The sequence below is a fragment of the Lates calcarifer genome, linkage group LG13 (assembly GCF_001640805.2).
Source record: "Lates calcarifer isolate ASB-BC8 linkage group LG13, TLL_Latcal_v3, whole genome shotgun sequence".
NCBI lineage: Eukaryota > Metazoa > Chordata > Actinopteri > Centropomidae > Lates > Lates calcarifer.
This window is the reverse complement of record NC_066845.1, coordinates 18693296-18717011: the sequence shown is the minus strand read 5'-3', so window position 1 is coordinate 18717011 and position 23716 is coordinate 18693296. Positions and strand designations below refer to the sequence as shown.

The 23716-nt window shown below is 40.2% G+C and overlaps 1 protein-coding gene across 1 annotated transcript; it reads right to left on the bottom strand.

Annotated features, from left to right (window-relative positions):
• txnrd2.2 (thioredoxin reductase 2, tandem duplicate 2) lies at positions 1-22966 on the bottom strand. Its single transcript, XM_018669572.2, has 17 exons — positions 22841-22966; positions 22528-22593; positions 22366-22422; positions 22114-22258; positions 21569-21643; positions 20435-20513; positions 20047-20109; positions 19682-19752; positions 15604-15623; positions 15111-15202; positions 14841-15015; positions 8728-8864; positions 5334-5429; positions 4629-4721; positions 3134-3205; positions 2678-2775; positions 1-2368 (listed from the first exon to the last, which is right to left on the bottom strand). The coding sequence occupies exons 1-17, from the start codon at positions 22914-22916 to the stop codon at positions 2245-2247; spliced, it is 1539 nt and encodes a 512-aa protein (XP_018525088.1). The 5' UTR covers positions 22917-22966; the 3' UTR covers positions 1-2244.
• Positions 22967-23716: the final 750 nt, after the last annotated feature.

Genomic DNA, 23716 nt, shown 5'->3' with positions numbered 1-23716 from the left:
ATCAGTGGTCGTCATTACTTTAATGGTGACACTATGCATTCCAGTGTTTTATTACTTTACATATAAATTATGTATTACATAGCTTTACTGGAAAATTACACTTCTCTATTTACAACTACTAAAGCTGGCAGCCAGGTGACATCAGGCCTGCACTCCCCAGTTTTGGGTTTTAGTGCAGGTCATCATTAGCTGGCTGACCTGGAAACTGAACCCTGACCCCCCAGGACACAGGTGAGGCTGTAACCGGTGTGTAAGTCTTGTGCGTGGAGTAACTGATCAGCAACAGTTAAAAGAAATCATTGAAATTAGACAGATATGTCAAAAGAAAATTAAATACTATTTCATTTTGTGCGTGAGCAGCCGTACAGCAGCAGATGAGACAAAGCAGGAGGGAAATGGAGGGTAAAAAGCAAACAGACATTACAGTTCCACTGACGGCCTCAATGACTTCCCTTACGTTGCCTTGGGCCCACCCTGGGGTCTCTGAAGTGGCTCGTTAAGCTCAGGAACATAGACTCAATTACCCTGGACAAACACGCCGCTACCGCTCGGTGTTGTGTTGGTTGGCTGGTAGGTTGGTTCTGTCCGTTCCTTTACCCCCACCCCAACCCAAGCCCCCCTCCCAGGCCCCTGCTGCGCAGCACCGCGGCATGTGAGCCCTCTGTGCTCCGAGTGATAGAGTCAAGCTGTTCCTGCTGAGCGGAGGTCAGGGTCCCTCAGTCAGCACCTCAGCCCTGAATAGAGCACACAGGAATCCCCCTTCCCTCCCCAACCAGGGCTGAAACTCAGCTCTCTCCTCCAGCCCAGGTCCAAACAAACCTGGTAGCTCTCTCTCTCTTTTCCCTCTCTCCATCTCCTGGCACGCTGTCACTCCCCTCATCGAAATCATTAATCAGACTGGGCAGATTAGACTTCAAATAAAAATAAACTACAACCACCAACCTCCTCGCGGTCTCCCCGATTTCTGCGTCAACCATCTTTATTGACAGTCCTCCTCCTTCTCTACTTAATAAACCCAAGATGTCCAGTACAGGCACTTTGGCAAACTGTGGGGGTCTATTACTGTTTTATTGATATAAACAATGTGCCTTATCTCTGATAGTGATGACTCTTGAGGCCTAACCTGCCATCCATATAAATACACAACAGATAACCCTTATCAGTTTGGCACCAATAAAGCCAGTTTGCTTTCCAGCTTCATCCAAAAACACATATCTTTTATAGGGATTAAAGGGATTAAATGTGCAACCTGAATGTATTCAGGCTTATGTTTTATCCAGTGACTACTTTATCCTGCCTTCCACCCCTGGCTCTGAAAAAAGGGGAGAACTGGAGGACAATAGTGCCACCTTTGGGTAAGGCTGAGTAGTACAGCTGTAATAGAGCTCGCAGCACTGCTATCAATAGGTATGGTTGCTGTGTGCCTGGGCTGTGGCATCCACACCGCTTTTGACAGAACATGTTTGTAGTCCGACTGCATTCCCTCGTGAATTGGGATGGAGAAGGGCATGGGAGGAAGAGAAAAGGGTCTGGGGTCTGCTGGACTCTGCTGGGCCTTAAACAAGCACCCTGGCCCAGGTCTTTGCTGGCTGACTGACAGGCAGCCTGCTGACTGTTTGTGTGTGTCCATGGGAAATGGGGTGGTGTCGCTGCGGCGACGGCTCTGGGGCCATCCATCAGTGTCACGGGGGGTTGGGGGGGAGGAGGTGTATGGTATGTGTCACCTCCAAGACTAATGGACAGGAAGTACAGCCAGAGAAACAACAATATTTGCAGAATATATATTCAGAAAAACGTTAGGGCTCGGTCCACGTTTCTGTGTACGGTTTCAACAAAACCCTGAGCACAGGCCTTAATCCTGATTGATGAGCCTGTTTATTTAAAAGAAGCTCAGTCTGCGGCTGGGACTCTCACTAACCTGATCTATAGCCATGTGCTTTTTAAAGCATACACACAACATGTATGTATATGAGATAATCGTAGTCTTGGTTATCATATGACATGTCAGTGACACTAACTTGGGCAGCAAATGATTATTTCCATGACTGGCCTAAAACGAGACCCTACTGCACAGGAGGTGTATCAAAAATCTGAGAAAGCTCTGTGAAAGTAGCGGCCATTTTGGTGATATATCAAAGAGGGAGGGCGACAAGGAGAGAGAGCAGAATAAACCCAGGCTAACTTCTTTCTACTGTCACTGAGGGGCCCTGTGTGCTCAGTGTTCAGAGACCGAGGTGCTTAACCTCAGCAGCCGGTGACTGTTGCGTCTAAGCCAGAGCGCTTCGTGATGTTGACTTTGACCACCTCCTCGGCACAGGTCGGATGGATGCCTACCGTCTGCAACAGGTGGGAATATGTTGCTCCACACCTGAGACACACACAAACACACAGAGAGATCATTCAAGTTGCTGTTACTCACACTGTCACATGACCGACGACACATCATCGATTGTATCAGTGTTGTGTTGTAGAGTTTCACTATGGCACTCTATCATTTCCTCCTCATGTAAGTCAGGTCTTACTAATTCTTACTAAGACCAAGGTCAGTTTTGACCTTTTGTAAAGGCTTCTGAGAGTGGTAAGATATTAATGTTTGTATGGATTGTTGTTGTAGGACATAAATGCAATGAAAACACAAGCTTTGCCTAAAATATGATCTTGGACTTATTAAACTTACTGGAAGCCCAGAGCAAAGCCCTGTGTGACCTCTCCAGCATTCGGACCAGTGAAGTGCAGACCCAAGATTCTCTGATCTCCACCCCGCTCACAGACCACCTGAGGAGGTAGAAACACAAATTTAAGCGAGGGAGCTGAAGCCAACAGGGTGTTAGTGGTTGTTCTGTACCCTACATGCTGCAGATGAAGTCAGAAGTTGGCAGGATTATCACATGGTTAGACCATTCAGAATATTTCTCTTCTGCTCTTATTCTCTTCTCTTCCTGAGTCAATCCTTCTTTTGAGCACCAGTCCCTCAATCTGCTGCCAGAGGCAACATTTTACTGCTCCTGTCCATCAACTAAATGCACGCACACATGCACAGTGTATCTCACACAAGAGTACAGAAAATGTAATTACAAAATTTGCTTAAAATACCTAGAAAAGAGCTCACAATAGGTCTGCAGTTTAACCCTACCTTTATGTAACACTGGCTGGCATCGCGCTCAGCAACAGTGAATTCCAGAGGCTTGTAGAAAGCATGGTAGACCTACATGAACATAAACACAGTGGACAAGTCATATAAACAGAAGAAATGATAAAGAATGTATTATTGTTTTATTTTGTGTTCTGCCCACAACCAATCAATAATTCACAGTGATTTTATTGGCCTCTTGTGGATCTTTACTTTGACCAACAGAGCTTAATGATGTGCAAACAAAAACCCTGGCACAGTTTCCAGCAGTAATAATGACCTCTTCTTGTGCACATTTTGTACCGTGACTTATGCTATAAATAATATAATAATACAGCTAACAGAGAAAAACCACAGGAAACAAAAAATGCTTTTAGACAATACAACAAGAACAAATATGTGAGGGAGAACTAATCAAAATAGACTTAATTTAATTAATAGCTTATTATTGTTAGAAATCTAATATCAGGTCATGGCCCCATATCTTACACATTGTATTTTGTATTTAATTATCACCACATGTTGATTGTAAGGACTTTCATTTGTTAAAAAGTTGCAAAGCTAGTATCAGTGTATCAGTGCTTGCTCATGATGCTGGTGGGTTTCAAAGTCCCTACTGAGACATGCGTGTAGTGTGTTTTATTCTATGGGCAAACGTGCTGACACAAGTTGTGAGGGCCGTGCAGCTGTCGGGGGCTGGTGCTGCAGCTCCTCCTCAGATCTTAGCGCGCCTGTCATCACCCCATACACACCTCAATCAGGCCTCCTGCTCGCCTGTCAGTCACAGCCAGGAGCCCCACCTCACTGGCTAAACCATTTATCGACGGCCTTGTGCAGGTGTTGGCTAGCATCTGGCACACTGTGCACGTACACAAGCAAATAAAATACAGAGCTGCTTGCTTTTGCATTGTGTGTGTGTATGTCTAAGTGTGAGGGGACATTTATTTTTTATACAGGTTGAAGTTAGTTTAAGCAACTGCCATGGCCTGTATAACTTTCCACTTCTGTGCATTTGTGGCATGTAGCCATTCATATATGGTAAAGAAGCAAAACTCATAATGAAAACTCATTAGAAACCTGATTCCCTCTACATGTAAGGAGATTAGTTATTTAATTAATTTCATGACTTTTACAGACCACTGACTTCAATTTCCAATTTTGTATTTCAAAATTACATTGACATTAACAACACTACTGTTTACAAGAGTCTTAAAGTTTTATGTTACGTTGCATTTCACAAAATAGTGTCACTAAAGGTTCCTCTACTTAATGTGGCCATTCCTCATCTATAATTAAAAAGTGATGCACATATTTTTTATTGCTATATTTTCTATATAAGTTATAAGTTACTATGAAAAAACTGCCAAAGATTTGAAATGAAAGTTCTTATTTAAAATACTACAAATACATTCTGGAAATATTTATAGTTGGAAATTCACTGCTTAGAACAGTATTATCACAAATCTATCACAGCACACATCTACCACATCTATGTTACCTCTATGCTGTCTTTTCCATGCCTCTTTTCAGCCTCTTCCTCAGACAGGCCTACGCAGCCGTACTCGAGAGGGGTGAATACTGTGGTGGGCACCTGTCACACAAATACACACAGATATATAAACCCTTTATTAAGGTCTGAAATATAACCGATAACCTAATACTAATAACTCCAGTAATTACAGAGTCGTTATGTCTGTTAAAGTAAGGAATATTTTTGGTTTTCATTTCAATAACAAGGGGGCAGCACCATATGTGTCATAACAAAATAATGAGATATCTTACCCTTACTTATCTGATATGAAAACTGTATCAAACAGATAACAGTAATCAGTCTTAAAAATTCCCCAATATTTACTATATGTAGAATACAAACTGCAAGGTAGGGACACTCAGCACCATCTTAAAACCTCCATTAAGACTTGCAGAAGGATGGATCTCAGTATATATAAGATGATGAAGAATGATGATATTATGGAAAGTGCTGGTATGTTTATACTATGACTCATCTTGAAGAGAGGTTGGAGGTACAGTTAGATGGGGGTGTGGGTACATAAGACATTGAAACCACAAAGTACCTTAAACATTGTTACTTAAATCAAATAAAGCAGAAAGCAATAGGCTCAAAGGGCCACGAAGACCCAAGCTGTGGAAAGATGGAGGAAAATTACCAGCCTTTCAGTGTGTGAATGAGTGTGAGTCTTACATTGTCGTAGTTCATGAGCTCAGTGCTCTGACCAGCCAGTCTGCGGGCGAGAAGTTTTCCTGCTTTAATGGCTGTTGGCGTCAATTCAGGACGACCCTAAAACAAGAGAAAACTGAATGCACTTTGGTACATCTGTGCCTCTAAACACATTAGATTTAGGTTTATTCTTTAAGTCGTAAATCATTTTTAAGCATTTTTTTAACAACAAACTAGAGGTGCAGGGGTTTAAACCATTAGGTCATTCATTTTCATTATAGAAATATTTTACTTTGCTCATTCGTTTCTTAAGCACACACAGTACGGAAATAGTGTAAATACAAACACAAAGATAAACTTGGTGAACCATGAGTCAGAGACTGACACAAGTGGTGAGTGTTAAACATTTAAACACACTTAAATTTCTTAAATCTCAAAAAAAAAATCTCTACTTCTGTGCTTTCTGCTTTATTGTTCTGGATGTCTACCAAAATAGACAAACACATAGTCATTGATACACACACAGACACACACACACACACGCACTACAACTGAATGGTGCAGGAAACGGTGGGGCTGCAGGGCAATTCTAAAGGCATGACTTAAACCTGCTAAATTACCACTGCACATCCTGTTGTCCAAAACATCTCCTACACCTCTGCATGTATGTGGATGTGTGCTCTGGTATTCCAGTAACTGTTTACACACCAGACAGCATGCGTCATTATAATGCATTTCTTGGCACTCTTTTTTCTTTCTCTGGGAGGAAAAAAAACAACAAAGCGCTGGAGAGAGATGCATCAAATTGAGAAAGATATCGACCATCCTGGTTTAAAAAAAAAGAAAAAAGAAAAGAAAAAATAAGCCTCCCTGCTGCTGTGAAAAGCTGACAGACAGATTGGGGTGAAGCACGACTCATCAAAGCCGGCTGTCAATCAAAAAGACACTCTGCAAGTGTGTATGTGTGTGTGTCATAAAGCCTGGGAGGCAGGAAGGAAAACACACAGCTGGTCGTGGTGGAAAAACAACACTGACATTATATTCAGCAGGTATAACTAGTATTAACATGGCAGGTTCAGTTTTGAACACACAGTGCCAATGCTAGTAGTTATATGAAGATGGGCTGGAATAGTTTCACTTAATATTCAGCCAAGTACTGATTGGTAGATAATATGTTTTGTATGTGTGCATAAATAAAAGTTCAACCTTTAAAATAATGATCATGCATTCTGAAAACTTTCCCTGCACAACAGGCATGTGTTGGAAAAAGCCCAACTGAACATAGTTTAAACTAGAGATAGACCGACTTGGTTTTTTCAGGGCCGATACCCATACTGATTATTAGTAGTCAAGGAGGCAAATAAGATATTTGGAGGCGATATTTATTTGCAGTAAAAGTGAAAATATTGGTGTCAAAATTTTGAATAATACAAACTCCAACACTTTGTTTAAATGCCTTTAAGCATATGTTTATTCAACAGCTTTTCAGATTTGCAACATGTGAAAGGTTTTTTTATTTTATTTTAGACAATACACATCTTTGTTTTAAAATTCTAACAAAAAGTGCAGGGAGCTCCCAGGTTCAGCAGCATGTCTTATAAAGTTAAATGAAAACTTAAACAAATAAATAGCTCTCTAAAGTTTTCTACAGTAAATAAAGTTTTCCGAAATTTCAATCTACCTGAAATGTTATTTTATCTTTCACTTATCTTTGTTGCAACAAAAACAAAAAGTGCAACAAAAAGTGCAGGGAGTTATCAGGGTCAGCAGCATCTCTTAGCTCAGAGCTTCTCCACTGGACAAAACTTTTTCTCCTCTCCGCCATGTGTGTCAGCACTGTGCATACACAGCTTTCACTGCTGATTGGCTGTTACCCTCTGCATGTAACCAGATCAGATGGTGTTGTGGGTGGGACAATGCTGGAGACAGTGACTGCAGACAGAGGTGCGGCTGCATCAGAGCCAAAATAACCCAGTTTTAAATTGATCCCTTATCGGCCGTCGGATTTTTAAAAAAGGTTAATGCCGATATGTGTCAAAATGCCGAATATCGGTGCTGATAATCAGCCCGGCTGATAATCGGTCTATCCCTAGTTTAAATGTGTTTCTTTTGATTTATTTCATTTTATATCTTAACTCTTATCTAGAGTTTATCCACTTTGTACACAAGCTCTTCACAAAATATACAAAATTAGGCATGTTTTAACTATGTAACTAAATAATTTAAATAGTAACGCATGATTTATATTTGAATCTTACCTTCAAAAAAAGATCTAAGTAAATTTAAACTGAGTTTAAATAAATAGCTCAGTAACGGTTAATGGTCCAGGTGGAAATGAGTGTTTTAACGGTGGTAAAATACAAGTCAGAACTGCATTCTGCAGCACATTTTTCTTTAACAACTGGAGGTTGTGTATATAATTGGAGGAGGCCTCAGTGTATGTAATAATAGTCTGAAATGTCTATGAATATAAAATGAGAAAGCTATCGAATCAAAAGAGGCCATAATGGTTAATATGGGTTATATTGTATTATTTAAATATGATGATATAGGCTCAGGAGAAAATAAAGTTACTCTTTTGTGTCTATGAAAAAACTTGTCTGAAAAATCTCTTCTCCATTTTCATGGACTTTTTTTTGCTGTTAAGTTGCACAAGATACCAGAGACGGATCATGAGGTGAAAACCTGTGGAACATCAGTCAAGCTGTATTCTGCTCTGTCCAACTAATCTGGTGAAGACTGATAAAAAGTAATTGAGGATGAACCGTGCTGAAGTTAAAACTATTTGAACTACTGAAGAGAAAGTCCGACCTGATGATTATGAGCAAAGATCTAAAGTTATACAGAGTGCCTTTGTTCTACGGTTTCAAAATGGATTTTGGAGATCCTGTCATCAAGTCTCACTAAATGTAGCGGTGTGTTTATGATGTCTGTGATGTCTTGACTGAGAGAAATTCAGAGATAACAAGTGGAGTGAAGTTTCAGGTAAGGTAAGAAAATTAACAAGTATTATTGCAAAATTTAGATTCTGTTCATTTCTGTTCAGAGTACATTATCTGTTAATATCTGACTAATACATTTGCATTAGTTTATAACCCTAGTACCTACCACAATTCATTCCAATCAAGTCATGATGTGAAAATGACAAATATTAAGGTATTTTCTGTGTTGGTACAAATTTTCCAGAGCTTATGTGTACGTGTTTGATTCTAGATTCCTCTCTCAGAGATGACAGACCTCTGAGTGAGCTGCTCAAACTATAAAAAACATTTACAGTAACTGTGATGGGTGTGGACTTCCAGCGAGTTTGGCATAGTGTTGATTTTTACAGTCTAAATCAAGTACGTAGTGTGTTTACTGATTTAGTGTTATCAGGGCTGTTTCTGCCGTCAGTGTGTCGTATGTTGACAAGGCCTACCTCACCAATGTCACCGAAAGCATAGATGTTTGGCACTGAGGTGGATTCGTCTGCACCCAAAACTACTTTCCCAGTCTCCTTGTTGAGTTGCAGACCAAGTTTGTCGAGGCCCAGGGCTTTGGTTTCGGGGGCTCTACCTGAGGTCAATAGGAGGAAACGACACAGAGAGAATATTACATTACAATTCTGGAGAGAGGTGTGGAGGAGGAGACAGGCGCTCTGTACAGTGTTTGTAACACATTCTGCAGGTTTTAAGGCATGTCCTGCAAGGCCTCATCCTACACAGAAAATAAATTAAATTACAGAATTACAGGAGTTATCAAAAACCTAGATACTATAGAGAAGGAGGTTATCCATACAATGCTCTAACACTGAAAGTGAGGGCTTAATAAAGCAAAAAAGCTTTTCCCTTAATGGAGGCTTTTTCCCTAATTTACCTTTAGGGGTGACATGAAACTCAGCCTTCAGGAATTATCACACACACACACACACACACACAAATAATAAAATAAAATAAAATAAAATAAAATAATGATGGAATGCTGAAATCTGTTCTACCTAGAAAAAAAAATAATCATCATCTTAATTTAGCCTGGTAGCACGCTAATATTTGCCAATTTATAAAATAAAAAATAATAATGAAATTAAATGTAAAAAGTAAAAGTAAATCATTCATCATTTACCAAAGAACTGAACAAATTATAATTTTGACTCAATGGGCCAAGATGAAAAGTCAGGGGAACACCAAAGTTTTTAGAATATGTCATCTAAACCATGAATGTCTGTGCAAAATTTTGCACCAATTCATAAAGTAGAGGTAAAGCTACTTGAATAAGCCAGAGGATTAAAGTCATTTGAATTCATCCTCTAGGGACCTTGAATATCTGCAGCAAATTTAACAGAAATCCATCTGACGGTTTTAGTGATTTTTCAGTCTGGACCCAAGTTGGACTGACAATGCCATCCCCCAAGCCATGCGGCCAGCTTGGCTAAAAATGACAAACATTTTCCAGCACCATCCTCTCCAATGTGAGGATTTCCTGCTTTTCTGTTTTGTATCACAGTAAATTTAATATCTCTATCGTTGGTTGGACTGTTGGACAAAACAAACAACTGACTGACTGACTAAAAATATCTTAAAATGCCCATGAAAATGCCCACGAAAGACAAATAAAGATCACATACTAATACTAAATACTCAAATACTAATTTTGAACTCTAAAATTAGAGAACAATAACATCTGGCCAGCAGAGAGGGAGCACTCGAGAGGAGGAGAAACTGATGAGCAGCTGAGAATCAGTATCCCATCGACCCCATGGGACACACCAAGGTGCGATTTCTGACACTTCCTGGGAGACGGTTGACTGATGCTGTCGACACAGAGTCTCCATGGTGATGGAGCATGAACCACTTGCTCCCCCGCCCTCTCCATAGTGCCTCATAACCCGCCTGGGTAGCATAATAAACACCCAGCCCTGAGGTACCCATGTAGATGCTATCGGACAGCAAAAATAACAAACCCCCGAGACCCTTTTTCCTGGCTGGAGCCGAGGAACAACGTGCTCCCCCTCTTCTCAGACCAGGGGGCTACAGGGACCTGTCTACTGCTGCACAGCATGGGTGGCTGAATGGATAGAGAGCAAAGAGGAGGAGGACAGAGGGGAAGTTAAGCAGTCATGACCAATTCCCAAAAGCAAGACTTTAAATACATTCCTGTCTTCAAAAACTGTGTTTTTGCAATTAAATCAGTTTTTCTTTTTTCCATTTTTACATTCATCATTCATTTACTTCAGTTCAGGAATAATATCCATAATATGCCTGTAGACTGAATAGAATGGAATGTGTGTCCATAATGATCTACATCCTGTTGAGGGTTTATCTCTCTGACAGTTGCTGCAGCTGAGACACTAAATACTTGATATTTTCTGCTCTGAAATTACTGAATTTCAGCATCTGTTACTGCAAAAATATCACAATTGGCCTACAGAAATCTGTATCAGCAGAATCTGACTGGTACGTATAAACTTTCTCTGTACATATCAGGCATTCCTGTCTGTAGCTCCACTCAGTGCTGTACTGTGATACTGTGGCAGTGACCACAGCTCCATTGTCTGGCAAAGACACAACAGTGAGCTGGCTGATAAGGGACTTGGTAGGAGCTGGGACTGACACACACACACACACACACACACACACACACACACACACACACACACACACACACACCACACACACACACACACACACACACACACACACACACACACACACACACACACAGCGGTCCAACAAATAGGCCAATCTGAACAAAGTCTGTTGTGACATTAAGAGGAAGCTTCTAGACTGCTCGGGCTAATTAGCCACAACAAACCTCCACAAGCTGAAATGAGAGCTGGACGCTTATCTGATCAATCAAATGAACAAAGACAAAAGGGAGGGGGGGGCACTGTTATTCTTGGGGGAATAGATCACACAGGATGCCAAAAATTGATTAGGTGGTTCTATTTCAGGCCAAAAAAAGATTTTATGATGTAAATCAATGAAGAGCTCACTAGTTTTTATTGTCGTCTCTGTGCATAGTAACAGATGTCAGGGGAATGGGAAATGTCACAAAACCTAATTACTATGCATTTATTTTGCAGACAGTTTGGTGTGTTTTAATCGCCACAGTGTCCACACACTGCACAGTATCATGAATACAAACAGACTTTAAATATCTTTAAAGGCAGAATTTTCTCAATCAGCCTCTTACTAAGATTAAAAATCTGTGAAATTTTCTTCAGCTTAACTCCAAAACAGAAATCCTCATTATTTGCCCTGTGCTCTCTCATGGCTCTGCCTGCTCTTGGATCTCTAGCTCAACATGTGGTACCTACTGTTAAAATTCTTGGAGTTACTTTAGACCAGAACCTCACATTTGAGTCTCATGTTAAAAGGCTAGTTCAGTCCTGCTTTTTCCACTTGAGAAATATATCTAGAATTAGATCCTCTGTTTCTTTTAATGATCTTCAAAGAGTGATGCATGCTTTTATTACTTCCTGTCTTGATTATTGTAATGTAGTGTTTACATGCTTCGGCTAAAACGTGATTGCATGACAGCTGCCAGACTTTTCCCCTATTTTAGCTTCCCTTCACTGGCCGCCTGTGTGTTTAGAATTGAATTTAAAATATTACTTTTGACTTTTATGGCCTTGCATGGAATGGCAGCAAACTACCTGGCTGAGCTCCTAAATCAGTACTAAACAGCTCATAACTTGAGATCTTCTGATAAGGCCCTGTTAGCTATTCCCCAGTCAAAGCTGAAGACCAAGGGTAACAGAGTTTTGGTGTTAGGGTCCAAACCCCCTGGAACAGCTTACCTGAGGAAAATAGACCAGAAACTTCACTGTCTGCCTTTAAATCATCTCTCAAAACTTACTTTTACCAAATGGCTTTTACATAATGACTTTATCTGTAACTTGATTTATCTGTTACTTCTATGTGTTACTTAAATTCTAATGTTTAACACAGACTTGTACATTCAGCGTTTAGGTGTAAATTGCTCACAAGAGAAGGTGACTGCTTTCAAAAATAATGTTTTACTTCACTGTCTATGTAAAACACTGCTATGTATTAATAACAAAATGTTTGAATTGAGAGCTACACCTTAATTTGGTAGTAACATGAATAGCACTACATTTATCTGTAAATGTACGGTTTCAAAAAATTCTGTTAAGCCAGTATTTGGTTACAGCATTTCAGAGGTGATTTTCAGTGATCAGTCATGCTCTTACCCAAAAGCCATCTCTTTAATATGAATAATATATAAGTATATTTTTGATCACTTCAAAATATATAGATATTGCCCAGTTGCACTGCAATTTGGTGTGTGTAAACCCAAAGGGTAATACAGGAAGATTCCAAGAGATTTAAAGCAACGCAACATAGTTCATGTTACATTTGTGAGAGATACAAATGTCCTTTAAAAAACTAGGAAATGAATCCTTGAGTACTATAGAGCAAACTGAGGAGGAAGACTGATGTATCCAGTGTCCACATGCAGACAGGAAATGTGGAAATGTTTTGTTTCCTGACGAGTTTCTGTGGGCACACCTGGACAGGGGAGCGGCCATGAGGCCAGGAAGGAGCAGGGGAAAGGTGGAGGGAGGCAGGGCCGGGGAGAAGGATGTAGCAGACAGTGGTGATACTGTCCCCCGGTCTTTAATAACTCCACAGAGGCCTGGGACCCTGCCTGGCCCCTAGTGTAAGGTCACAGTAAGGGGAAGTGGCCTTGTACTCATAACTCTTGCATGCACACATCAAAGAGCAGAAGCCACATTGTTACTGGTTCTCACTGAACAGTATGGGAACAAAAGCTGTCATGGATATACATGCAGCAACTGAGTCCTTGCAAAGGTTTGGGTAGTAGCACTAACAGACTAACAGAGGAAACTGCTGCTGGTATTTTGACAATTTCTGGAAGCCCTTTTAGTGAGTGAGACTGGTCTGATATAAGGTAATGGAAGTTAAGGTTATGGTGATTAGTTTTGCTGCAGATACTGTAAAATGTGCCTGAAAACTAAATCAAAATGCTGAGTATGGTGCACTGTGAACTGGGATCAACATTAACATTTTTTTTCGAGTCCTAAAATGTCAAACGCTTGGCTGAGTTTGGGTGAGAACTTTCACTCTAATGAATATAGGAAACATAAGGGTTGCAGAATCTCACGCATGTCATGACAAACACCTACTGATACTTGCACTCAATGCAAATATCATTCACACTAGCAGTCTCACACTGAGGCGATGTGGGAATTCAGTCACAGGTGGGAAAAAATGAACGTCATCTCAGCTGCAGGGTCACACACGTGATTGTCACTGTCACACGCATAGAGCAAAAGGACCCTCTTTCACTCTCTCTCTCTCACACACACACACACACACATACACACACACACTCTAAAATAAAGCAAAAACCTGGTAGTCAGATTTTTCGGAAGCACAGAGTCATCTTTGAAAGCAGTCAACACAAATAAACTGGCGGCTGCAGACCTGACGGATGTTCCCTCCATTGTTACTCATACTGGTGGTGGAACGGCAGGAGTGGAATGATAAAACAAAGAATGGATGAATGAGAAAGAGGAGGCAGAGAGCTGGTAGCAATGGCAGGCAGAGGGCCCGCGGGCAGGGATGGCAGTGACAGATGCAGGGTTGGTTTCCGCAGCCTGGCATGGGCAGGAAGAGGGAGAACAAAGAGGGGAATGCTGTGACCCTGTGCCTGGGTGCATCCTGCCCCGTCCAGACCCTCTCCAACTAGAGAGCCAGAGAACCAGCGGTGGGTGATTAACATTTCCCCTGCTCATTCCCATCACTCAAGCTTTATTACTTTGTTTTCAGCCTTGATTCTTAGGCTATCTGCTGACACTGCACTCTATTGAGGATGACAATGAAATTGATGGTGGCAGGGAGAACACAGTCATAGCAGTGTTTTATTTCAGGCATATATTGTTACATCAGAGGGAAATAACATAGGTGGTGATTTACATGCAATCCCTGAAGACATTTTAAAAATAGGGAATAATGAGTTAATTACTGCATTGTACTGCACTGTAAACTGCATTCACTATCAATTTAACAAATTTCATACTTCAAGTGATTTAATATCTAGTTTATAAAAAGGATGATGATGTGTTGATGTGGCGATGTGGCAAGGTGGCCTCAAAAGTCCAAGTCATGTCTCAGGTCAATCAATACAAGTCCAAGTCATGTCTCAAGTCCCTCTCAAGAGTGTCTCAAGAGTGCACTGTCAACCCAGTAGTTAACGTGAAGGAACATATTGTAGGAGATGTCACACTAGGCAGGAACAAACAAAAAATTCTGATGCTAGATTTTATGTTGTGGTGTCGTAGGGCGTACCAGATCGTTCCAGATGCCACACTGCTGTTCTTCAATTATGTCACACTATACACTACTACACTACTGTTTGTCTCAGGCCTGATGATGTCTGCCCTGACAAAACTGTGTCACAATTGGGCTGGAATTATTATTTATTATCAGATGAATTCTGGTTTGTTTCTGATTTAAATTAACTGTCCCTAAGAACTGACGGGCATGCACACACACACAGACTCACCGACTGCCCATAAGACAGAGTCATAGGTGTCCTTGTGCTCACTGCCTGTCTTGGTGTCAGTCCAGGTCACCTGCAAGGCTCCTGACGAGAGTTTGTCCACTCTCTGTGGGACACACTTCCATGCAAACTTGGTCCCATAAGCCTCCATGTAGTCTGTCACTAGACCTGCCATTTGCTGCATAAGCAAAAAGAGAATACCAACCTTAAAAGCACGATGAAAATACAATCATGGCATCCATATAATGCAGGCCGAAGCGCAAGGAGCAATACCTGATCAAACCCCCGGAGGGCGATGCTGCGAACCATCACCGTGGTGTCCAATCCAATGCCTGTGAGGAACCCTGCACACTCCAGAGCCACATCTGGGCAACACCAGGTTGAGGATTACAGTGCTTTTCTAGAATTGCATGTACAAATGTACCTGATGTTTGGTCATAACATAAAGACATTGTTGCACAACTAGTAGGTGTCTTAAAAAGAGGGGAGAAATCACAGTAATATGGCATTCTAATTAAAAAAAACTAGATTACGGTACATTATGTATCCTTCACTGGAAATGTTTCCCGGGGTCTCACTGTAGTACTGCAAATATTGGACCCTAGGTTTCAAACAAGTGCTAAGCATTATTCAGAAACACTATCTGAAACTGGTCTGATGCCAGTGTTACTTTTTATTAGCTCAATAACTTAACAATTTCTCAACTGATTACCAAGGGACTTATACGGTGGCTCCATTTATTGGCTCTCTGGCAGACAAAGGATACAGCTGGCTCCAACCACAAGTCTGCAAAACACAAATAAAGAGAAGCTCTTAGCTGAACTAGTAATACAATAAAAATACATTTCATCATTTGTGCAGCACACTTTCGCCAAAGAAAACAAAGCAAGTCCAAAGCTGAAAATGTTTACTTTAAATCCTTGAATTAGAGAGGTGATGAATTACAAAACTTCATAACCTGAGACGGAAGTGAAGAGGTGTGAAGAAAATGTAGAAAAAGGGGACAGTAAAAGCCATGTTTGTGTATGCGCACTTGCGGTTTCAGTGTGCGTGTGTGCGTGTGTGTGGTCCAGGTGAATCACACATCTAATCCAGTACTGGGATCTGTGCATTGAGGAGGGCTAATTGCTAGCGTTTAGGCTAATCCCTGCGGATGGGGTGTGCCATGTTCAGGGCTCAAGTCCACACATCGGTCCGCTGAGTGAAGTCAGTCACCCACATGGATGAGGCCCCTCTCTGCCTTGTTTTTACCACTTCAACTCAGACCTCCTTCCCTTTCGGTCCGCTCCACGTGACAGCTCTGGGTGCCTGCGGCACATCCTGCCCTTGTCCATGCTGACACTAACCACTAAAAGCCCCAGTGCCCATTTTCCCCACGTCTGTGTAATGCACAGCTGCACTTAGCACGTATTGTGAAGTGGCTTAAAGAAGATTAGGCAAAGAGCTTTAGCTTGATTCTACACTTTCATCACTGAGAAACAGTGAGTTTCCACTAACCCTGCTTCTTCCCCATTGTGTTTGAATGTATTTTACACTGATTTGGAGTCTGTACAGCTCCAATGCATTAAGCATGACACTGATTTGAGCTTTTACAACCCTACTGACCCTTTTCAACAATAGCTATATAATGAGAATATGGGACAAATCTAGCAAAGACCAAAAACAAATAAGAATAACTCAAATCATTAAAAGCAATTATTTATTAAAAGGGATTGCTATCTTTAACATCATTTAAGTAACAACATCACAGAAAAAAATGACATAGTCCATACATGTGGGTAATGTCACATATAACACTGGACTTTTATCTGAGGTAACAAACTGGACAAGGAGCCACACAACAAACAGTAACATTAGAAAACTCTCGAGGCTTGACTCCTGATAGTGGAGTGGTAGCATGTGGTTAGGAGCTCAAGCCAAGGCTTCACTGAACCCACAAGCCCTGTGGAAGGAGGTATTGTGCTGATTATCTGTGGCTGCTTGTTAACCTTGGGCAGATCTTCAGAAGCCTGCCCAAAAACACTAGATCTGGATCCTCCTCAGTGTCTGTTTAGAATGTGGGTGGATTTTATTGCAAGCAAAGGCTTGATGTGAGTCCAACTGACATTTGTATTAAATGTTGCTTACACTTCATGACAGTATTTCACTTTAGACACAGTCTCATGGGTCACACAAATTAAAGTCCCTATTTTGGTTTTGAGTCTTGCCAAAGCTACACAGACATCATGACAATGGAAAAAAGAGGACTGTTTGAACCAGCCGCTACACCAGCCTGAATACAACAAATGATAATGATTCTGTCTATTAATGTTTGGTTGGAGAAAATAAATTCAAACTTACATGGTAGCATGTGATACTTCAAATGTCTGCACATTATGTCAATGTATTTTTCTTCTCCAGTCTAATTCCCATTTTTGTCTAAGTTGTAAAGCTTTTAGACCGTGAGAGACAACATTATTAATAATAAAAACGAACATCATTTTTTGAAGGGCTTCTGATAGTTTGAAGCAGTATTATTCACCAACACTAATCTCTGATACGATTAATACATTTTATATTTAAACAAACTGCAAAATATCCAATTATTTATCTGAAGCAGATGACACTAAACCACACTGAATAAGATTTTTCCAAAAACATTAAAAAAAAACATTTATTAGACCAGTGCAACTGTAATAATGAATATGATGTTGCATTACAAATTCATGTAAAAGCCTATGTGGATTTAGCAAAGAGAGTAATTATGTTACAATGTAGAATTCATACACTTTCCTAGAAAGAGGAATCTTCTGTATTTGAACGTGTGTTGTGCTTCCATTAGTTTTCCTTTCTTTTTTAGGAGTTTAAACAGTATGCATGTTGTACACATAGTGTTTTCCAGTGTAATGCTAATTTACTTGTCTAGTGAAAAGTCAATGTACTGATGTTTTTATGCTTTGGAGGTTAAATATGAAATATTTTCATGCATAAATCTGTTAGTTAGGAGAGAGGTGGATCAAGGTGTCATGTGGCTCCTATGTAGCTTGTACTGCTGATACCATGACGGCTAGTGTGTGACATTTTGTGACTATTAATGGTATTACATAGGCACAGAGAGCATAAATGAAAAACAGCCTGTGACAGCTTTGTTTCACTACTGTGTATAGGTGTATGAGTTTATGCATGATTACTTGTATGTTTATTACTGTTTATGAATTTTCTGTATTTTGGTTTATTTATGTCATAATATTTTTTTGTATCTTTTTTGTAATGTTAAGGAGAGCCTGATATTCACAGTCTTTCCATTCTGTTTTTTCCATTTTCTGTTTTTTCCCAGGGTGGTCCTTGTCCAGTAGATACACAACAAAATCCTACATACTGCTCCATCTCATTCAAGCACTGCTCTATCCTTTGACCAGTATCAGAGTCCTGTTGGCACGCACTTAGTGCTTTCTAGTGATAGCACAATGACGGCAGCCAGCTCTGGGCTTTGGCCCTGGGGCCAAATATGTCATTTAGGTGTGTGTGTGTGTGCTCCAAGGCCCATTAGACACCCATCACTCGCTTGGACACCCCTCCACCAGCCATACCTGCAGAAACAGTGCTCCAGACCTCACCTGCACAGCTGACAGCTCTGCAACACAACAACATCTCCAGCTCTGGCTAATGTGTGTGCTTTAAGCTCCCTTATAAAGGAAGCTACTGCTAACCTACAGCTAACCCCTCACAGCCTGCGGGGAGATAGAGGACTCCAGTAACCATCACACTCTTACATCAAAGGACTTCCTGAGCTCAAGTGTTCTTTCTGAGTGGATAATTCTGATTCCTATACAACGGTGTGTTGTTGAATCAGTGAACGCTACACTGTTAACTGTATAAGGATGGTTACGCTCACACTGATTTATTGACTATAAGTGATTTTATACTGCCACCAAGTGGTCGAAAAGCAGAACAGCACACTTCCTCCATGTTTAGACACAACACATTTTAGAATTAAAATGAGAAACGAACTGATGATAACAAGACAAAAAGGGAATAAAGTGCTGCATACCAATTGCTAAAACGCACAAGCACTACTTCACAGCCAAATCAATAAAAAAAATGTGAAAATTAATACAATTAAAAACAATTGAAAACTTCATGCACCAGGTGTAGACAGCCTAAATAAATACGAAGCTTGAATATCGAAATAATTATTTCCACGTATCTGTCTCCATGAAGCAAACAACCACCATAACCCAGGTATACCACACAACCACTAGTCACCGTCTGCATGTCATGCCAAGAGGAAACATCAGGGAAAGACCAATTAACCAGGTGATGACAGGAGCTAAATGGCTGGATTAAAGGGCTTGTTCTGTAAAGGTCAGGATGCACGCCGCTAATCTGAATCATGAGGCGAGGACAGGCTGACAGGAAGGGAGAAAAACAAACTGCATGTCACCGATGAGTGATTACAGTGCGTGAGAGTGGGATGTGTCATGTCAGCAAGCAAAGTAGCATGGCGGGTACAGCAAGGCATTAATACTGCAGAGGTTAGAGGCTCTGCTTCCCTCGTAGCTCTTTGTATAGAGAACGATGCCAGCAATGATACACATACTGTACTAAGATATATATATGTGGTGAGGGTGACCTATGCTGGAAAGCCAGACTTTTTGACTATGTCAGTCTTCATATAAACACATCTTAATGCTTTTGGAATAATGGAAGAGAGTCTGAAACTGCACTTAGAGCATCATGACAGCTTCTAAACAGACATGGAGGGCACTGACAGGTTAAAAGCAACTTAATATACTGTAATAGTTTCATACATAGTACGTGTGTATGTTGGTGTGAAGGTGTTTTAGAGAAGAAAGCGTCCTCACGTTTTTCCGGGTGATTTTTTCAGCCAAAAGATGTCATCACTGGTGATGCCATGCTCCATCGCTCCAGGGATCTGTGATGAGAATTAAAGCAGTGAACATAACCATAAATCTATCAATTGTTTGTCAACGGATCTATCAATAACAGTCTGCTCTCTAAAACCTACTCTCTTTGGTGTGTTAAGGCTTGTAAATGTGCCATAATGGAATGCCTCCAAACTTCACTTCATCTGTTTTGTCTGCTGCTATAGGGTATCTCACTCTCTCTCTCTCACTTGTTTGACTACCAGGTAACCAACCAACCAAACAACACACACAGAGAAAGAAGTATTTAAGAGAAATGATACTAACAACCATACTGTACTTACATTGGCAGGGTACTTAGGCCGTCCACCTGTGGCGATCACAATGTTCTTGGCAGTGAGGATCGTCTGTATGAGAGGAGGGAAATGTGAGGTAATGGCCTTTGTTCATATCCTTCAAAAAACAAGGAAATGTCAAATGAAAGCAAGTGGTCTCCACAGTGCTCTGCATTCAGGTGATGACGGAAACTCTTTGATATCACTGAAAAAAACACCAGTACTCTCAGAAGGTATAGGGGAGTCCATACAGTAAGAATTTGATTTTAATTTAATAATAAAAAATAAATAAATAAATAAATAAACATAAAAAAACTAAATAGTAAAAGTACCAAGTAATTTGTATTAAGAAATGGGGTAACTTATGTAGAAGACCTGATGTGAATTAGCAACTGACCTCTTTTCCTGCTTTGGTTAGTCCTTTAACAGTGTGTTCATTCACCAGACTTCCTTTAATGTTCAGATACTTCACCCTCCTGCAAAAGAAAAAAACAGGTTGCTGCTACTGGGGCACGAACCTACAGTCATGCAGATCACATTCACTAACGTACAGTAACCCACCATCATCACTTCTCTCACTTATTTCCCAGTATTCCCACTATATACTCTCCAAACTACATCTTCTGAAATGCAAGTTTACTCTTGCAATGGTATCACAAAAATACCAACAAAAGCATGATTTAGTTCCACAGAAAATGGGCTGGTCCAGGCTACATAGTAGAAGATCATGTATTATTTGTTTCCTGTTGTGTTTTGCATGTTATTACATTCGGCCTTGGTTCTATCTATAAGAAGAAAACCCACAAAGATTTTACAGCCAATGTTCCAGTCTACAGTAGAATTTATATTTTAATGAATTAAATGACTGTTTGCACTGTGGTGCTGTCTTCTGGTCTGAAAACACTGCCCCTTAGAGCTGATTGTTAATTAAGAGGAAATGAAATCATATTTGAAGCATTACTAACATTCTGAATCCAGGCAAATGATATCACTGGACTGAAAACATTTTAGGTTAAACTCCACATTCACACAGAGGTTAACACCTGTTTGCCTTCCAGGCAGTCACTCAATCAACATGTGGTCACTGACTACAGGTGCTTCAGCTGCGCACCAGCAGAAACAACAACCTTCAGCAACATTTCATGCCAAGAAAATCATCAAAAAAGGAAGAAGAACAGCCTGGATGATCACAAATATTCATAATTATCATATGGGAAGTTTGCCCTTATTAAAGTATGTAGCAGAAAATGATTAAACAAATGCAATAAGGAGGAAGAGTGACGTGATAAGTGGGTGAGACATGGATAATACATTATATCTGTTGTACAAACTACACATTAAGACTATCATGGGACACTACAACTCTCCACTGAAACTCTGTGAGCCCAGCTGAATCAACCTACAAATTTGATGCATTACTTACTAATTATTGTACACCATTCAATACTGCCTATAAATTAATTAATTACATGAAAAATCATCACTGAAATTTGTAAGTCTGAATAAAGCAGACGGATCTGGTTGTACTTACTTGTCCTGGAGCTGAACTCTGTGACCCCAGTTCAGAGACCTGACGTGGTTCTGAACGGCCTCTGCCATGGTGGCCCTGAAAAACACACCAGGGATACTAATAATATGAACAAACCAGACATCAGTATTCCTGAACAAACACTACACCAAGAGAAGCTTTTCACAAGCATTCATAATGTGCCTGCATATGTTACTTTGGCTGTGTGGGCTAGCAGGTGAAACTGAATAATGGGTTATGAAAAAGGAAAAGAGGCCCAAACATTAGCTCTTAGGATATCAACTCTTTAAAAAAAACAAAACAAACAAAGCGAAGATGGATTTTTGGATGAGGCAAAAACTGACTCAGTAAACCATTATCACACTTCCTAATTTAAGTTCGCTCCCCTTTTATTCATTGATTTTTTAATATTTTTGTGTGTTGATTCACTAGGGGGTGCTGTTCAGCTTCTACTTTTCTGTCATGCAAGAATTTCAGCATGAGGAATATTTCTCTCTTCAGCTGATGAAGCATTGAGACACAGCATGTTGTTCCTGGGTTAGACCTACCAGTCATGGCAGACTGGCCCAGGGATCTGCCAACCATACTTCTTTGCATCTTTGACTGCAGTGCCAAGCAGAGCAGTCTGGTGCATGAGCTTCTTAGGAATGCAGCCAACATTAACACATGTACCACCAAGACCCCACTTGGTACCTGTATGGAAAAGCATTTCCAGAGGACTTAGCAGTGATGTGTTGAAATATTAAAACAACAGTTAATATTTATTTTGTGATCCACTGCCACAACTAATTTTACTTTACCTCTTACAGATGGTTCCACATAATCTAAAACAGCAACTTTTTGTCCCAACTGTGCCGCTGTAAACAATGGAGACAATGTCATGGTGATATTAGATGGAAATCACTGTGCCACACGTATATGTACAAACATTAAGGGACAATAGCGACTTTAAAAGATCTCACCTTCTTTGGAGCAGGCAAGCCCTCCTGAGCCACCACCAATAACCACCAGGTCATAGTCAAACTTCCCTGTTAGTGTAAATTATAAATAACTGACTTAACCTGCATTTACCTCACATGTACATTTTAATTTACATCTCTGAATGGAAGTTATTTATTAATGAACCAAATAAAAAATAACCAGCAGACGCTCAGATAAAGCAGCTGCTGGTGTGAAAGTTAGCCGGGTGCTAACAGAAGCACGTCCAGTTATTAACCTAACTCCGCTCTGTTTCTTCGTATCTACAGGGAATGTTAGAAGAACACATTATTTTACCTGTCAGGTTTCTTGCCAAAACATACAAACAGTTAGTCCTTTTCCACCGGTGCCTGCCTCTACATAAGGCAGCCATGTTGTTATTATGAAAGGACCCTGGCTGGATATGTGGTGGCTAGAGAAATGCCTGAAAAGAAATGGGTCATGCACGTTTTCTTTCAGGCATACACTCGACTCGAAACTAAACATGAATAGATTATTTTATTAAATGGGTTTATTTATAATACATCGCAATACACTGCATAAAATTCAAATCACAATTAGAAATTTTGAATAATCCTTAATTATGCACATGCACGTAAATATACATGAAAATGATCACTTTAAAAAAAAATATTTAGCTTGAATTTTTTTTCCAATAAAAGTAAATAATATGAAGGAAAAGTACAAACATAGGCTAATATGGCTGAAAATGATTAAATAAACTAACTTATTTCTCACAATGCCACCTTTCCTGTGTGTTGGTACATCAATATCAGTATCAGTATACTACAATATAAAAAATAGCCTAAATAACTAATTGTTCAAGTAAATGGACAGTTTCAGTAATTTAGAATGTGGCATTAAATATGTTACATCTGTGACTGTGCACAATATAAACACTTTACATATTTTACAGGAACTGATAACATTAATGATGGCTTCCAGTTCCAGGGCCCTGATAGAGTGTAACACTGTCCACTGTCATGGTTTACTGAAATGCTTAATGGAACCTCACCATCCAGCTGTGCTTCATCTGCTATTACTTCTAAATGTCAGCTGTTAAAAGGGTCTATACATGCCGCACTAACAACCATCAATTTCTGTAATACAGTAATAATTTTTATCAAAACAGGAAATGTTGAAGAGATTCTTAAAGACATTTTTGCACCCCCA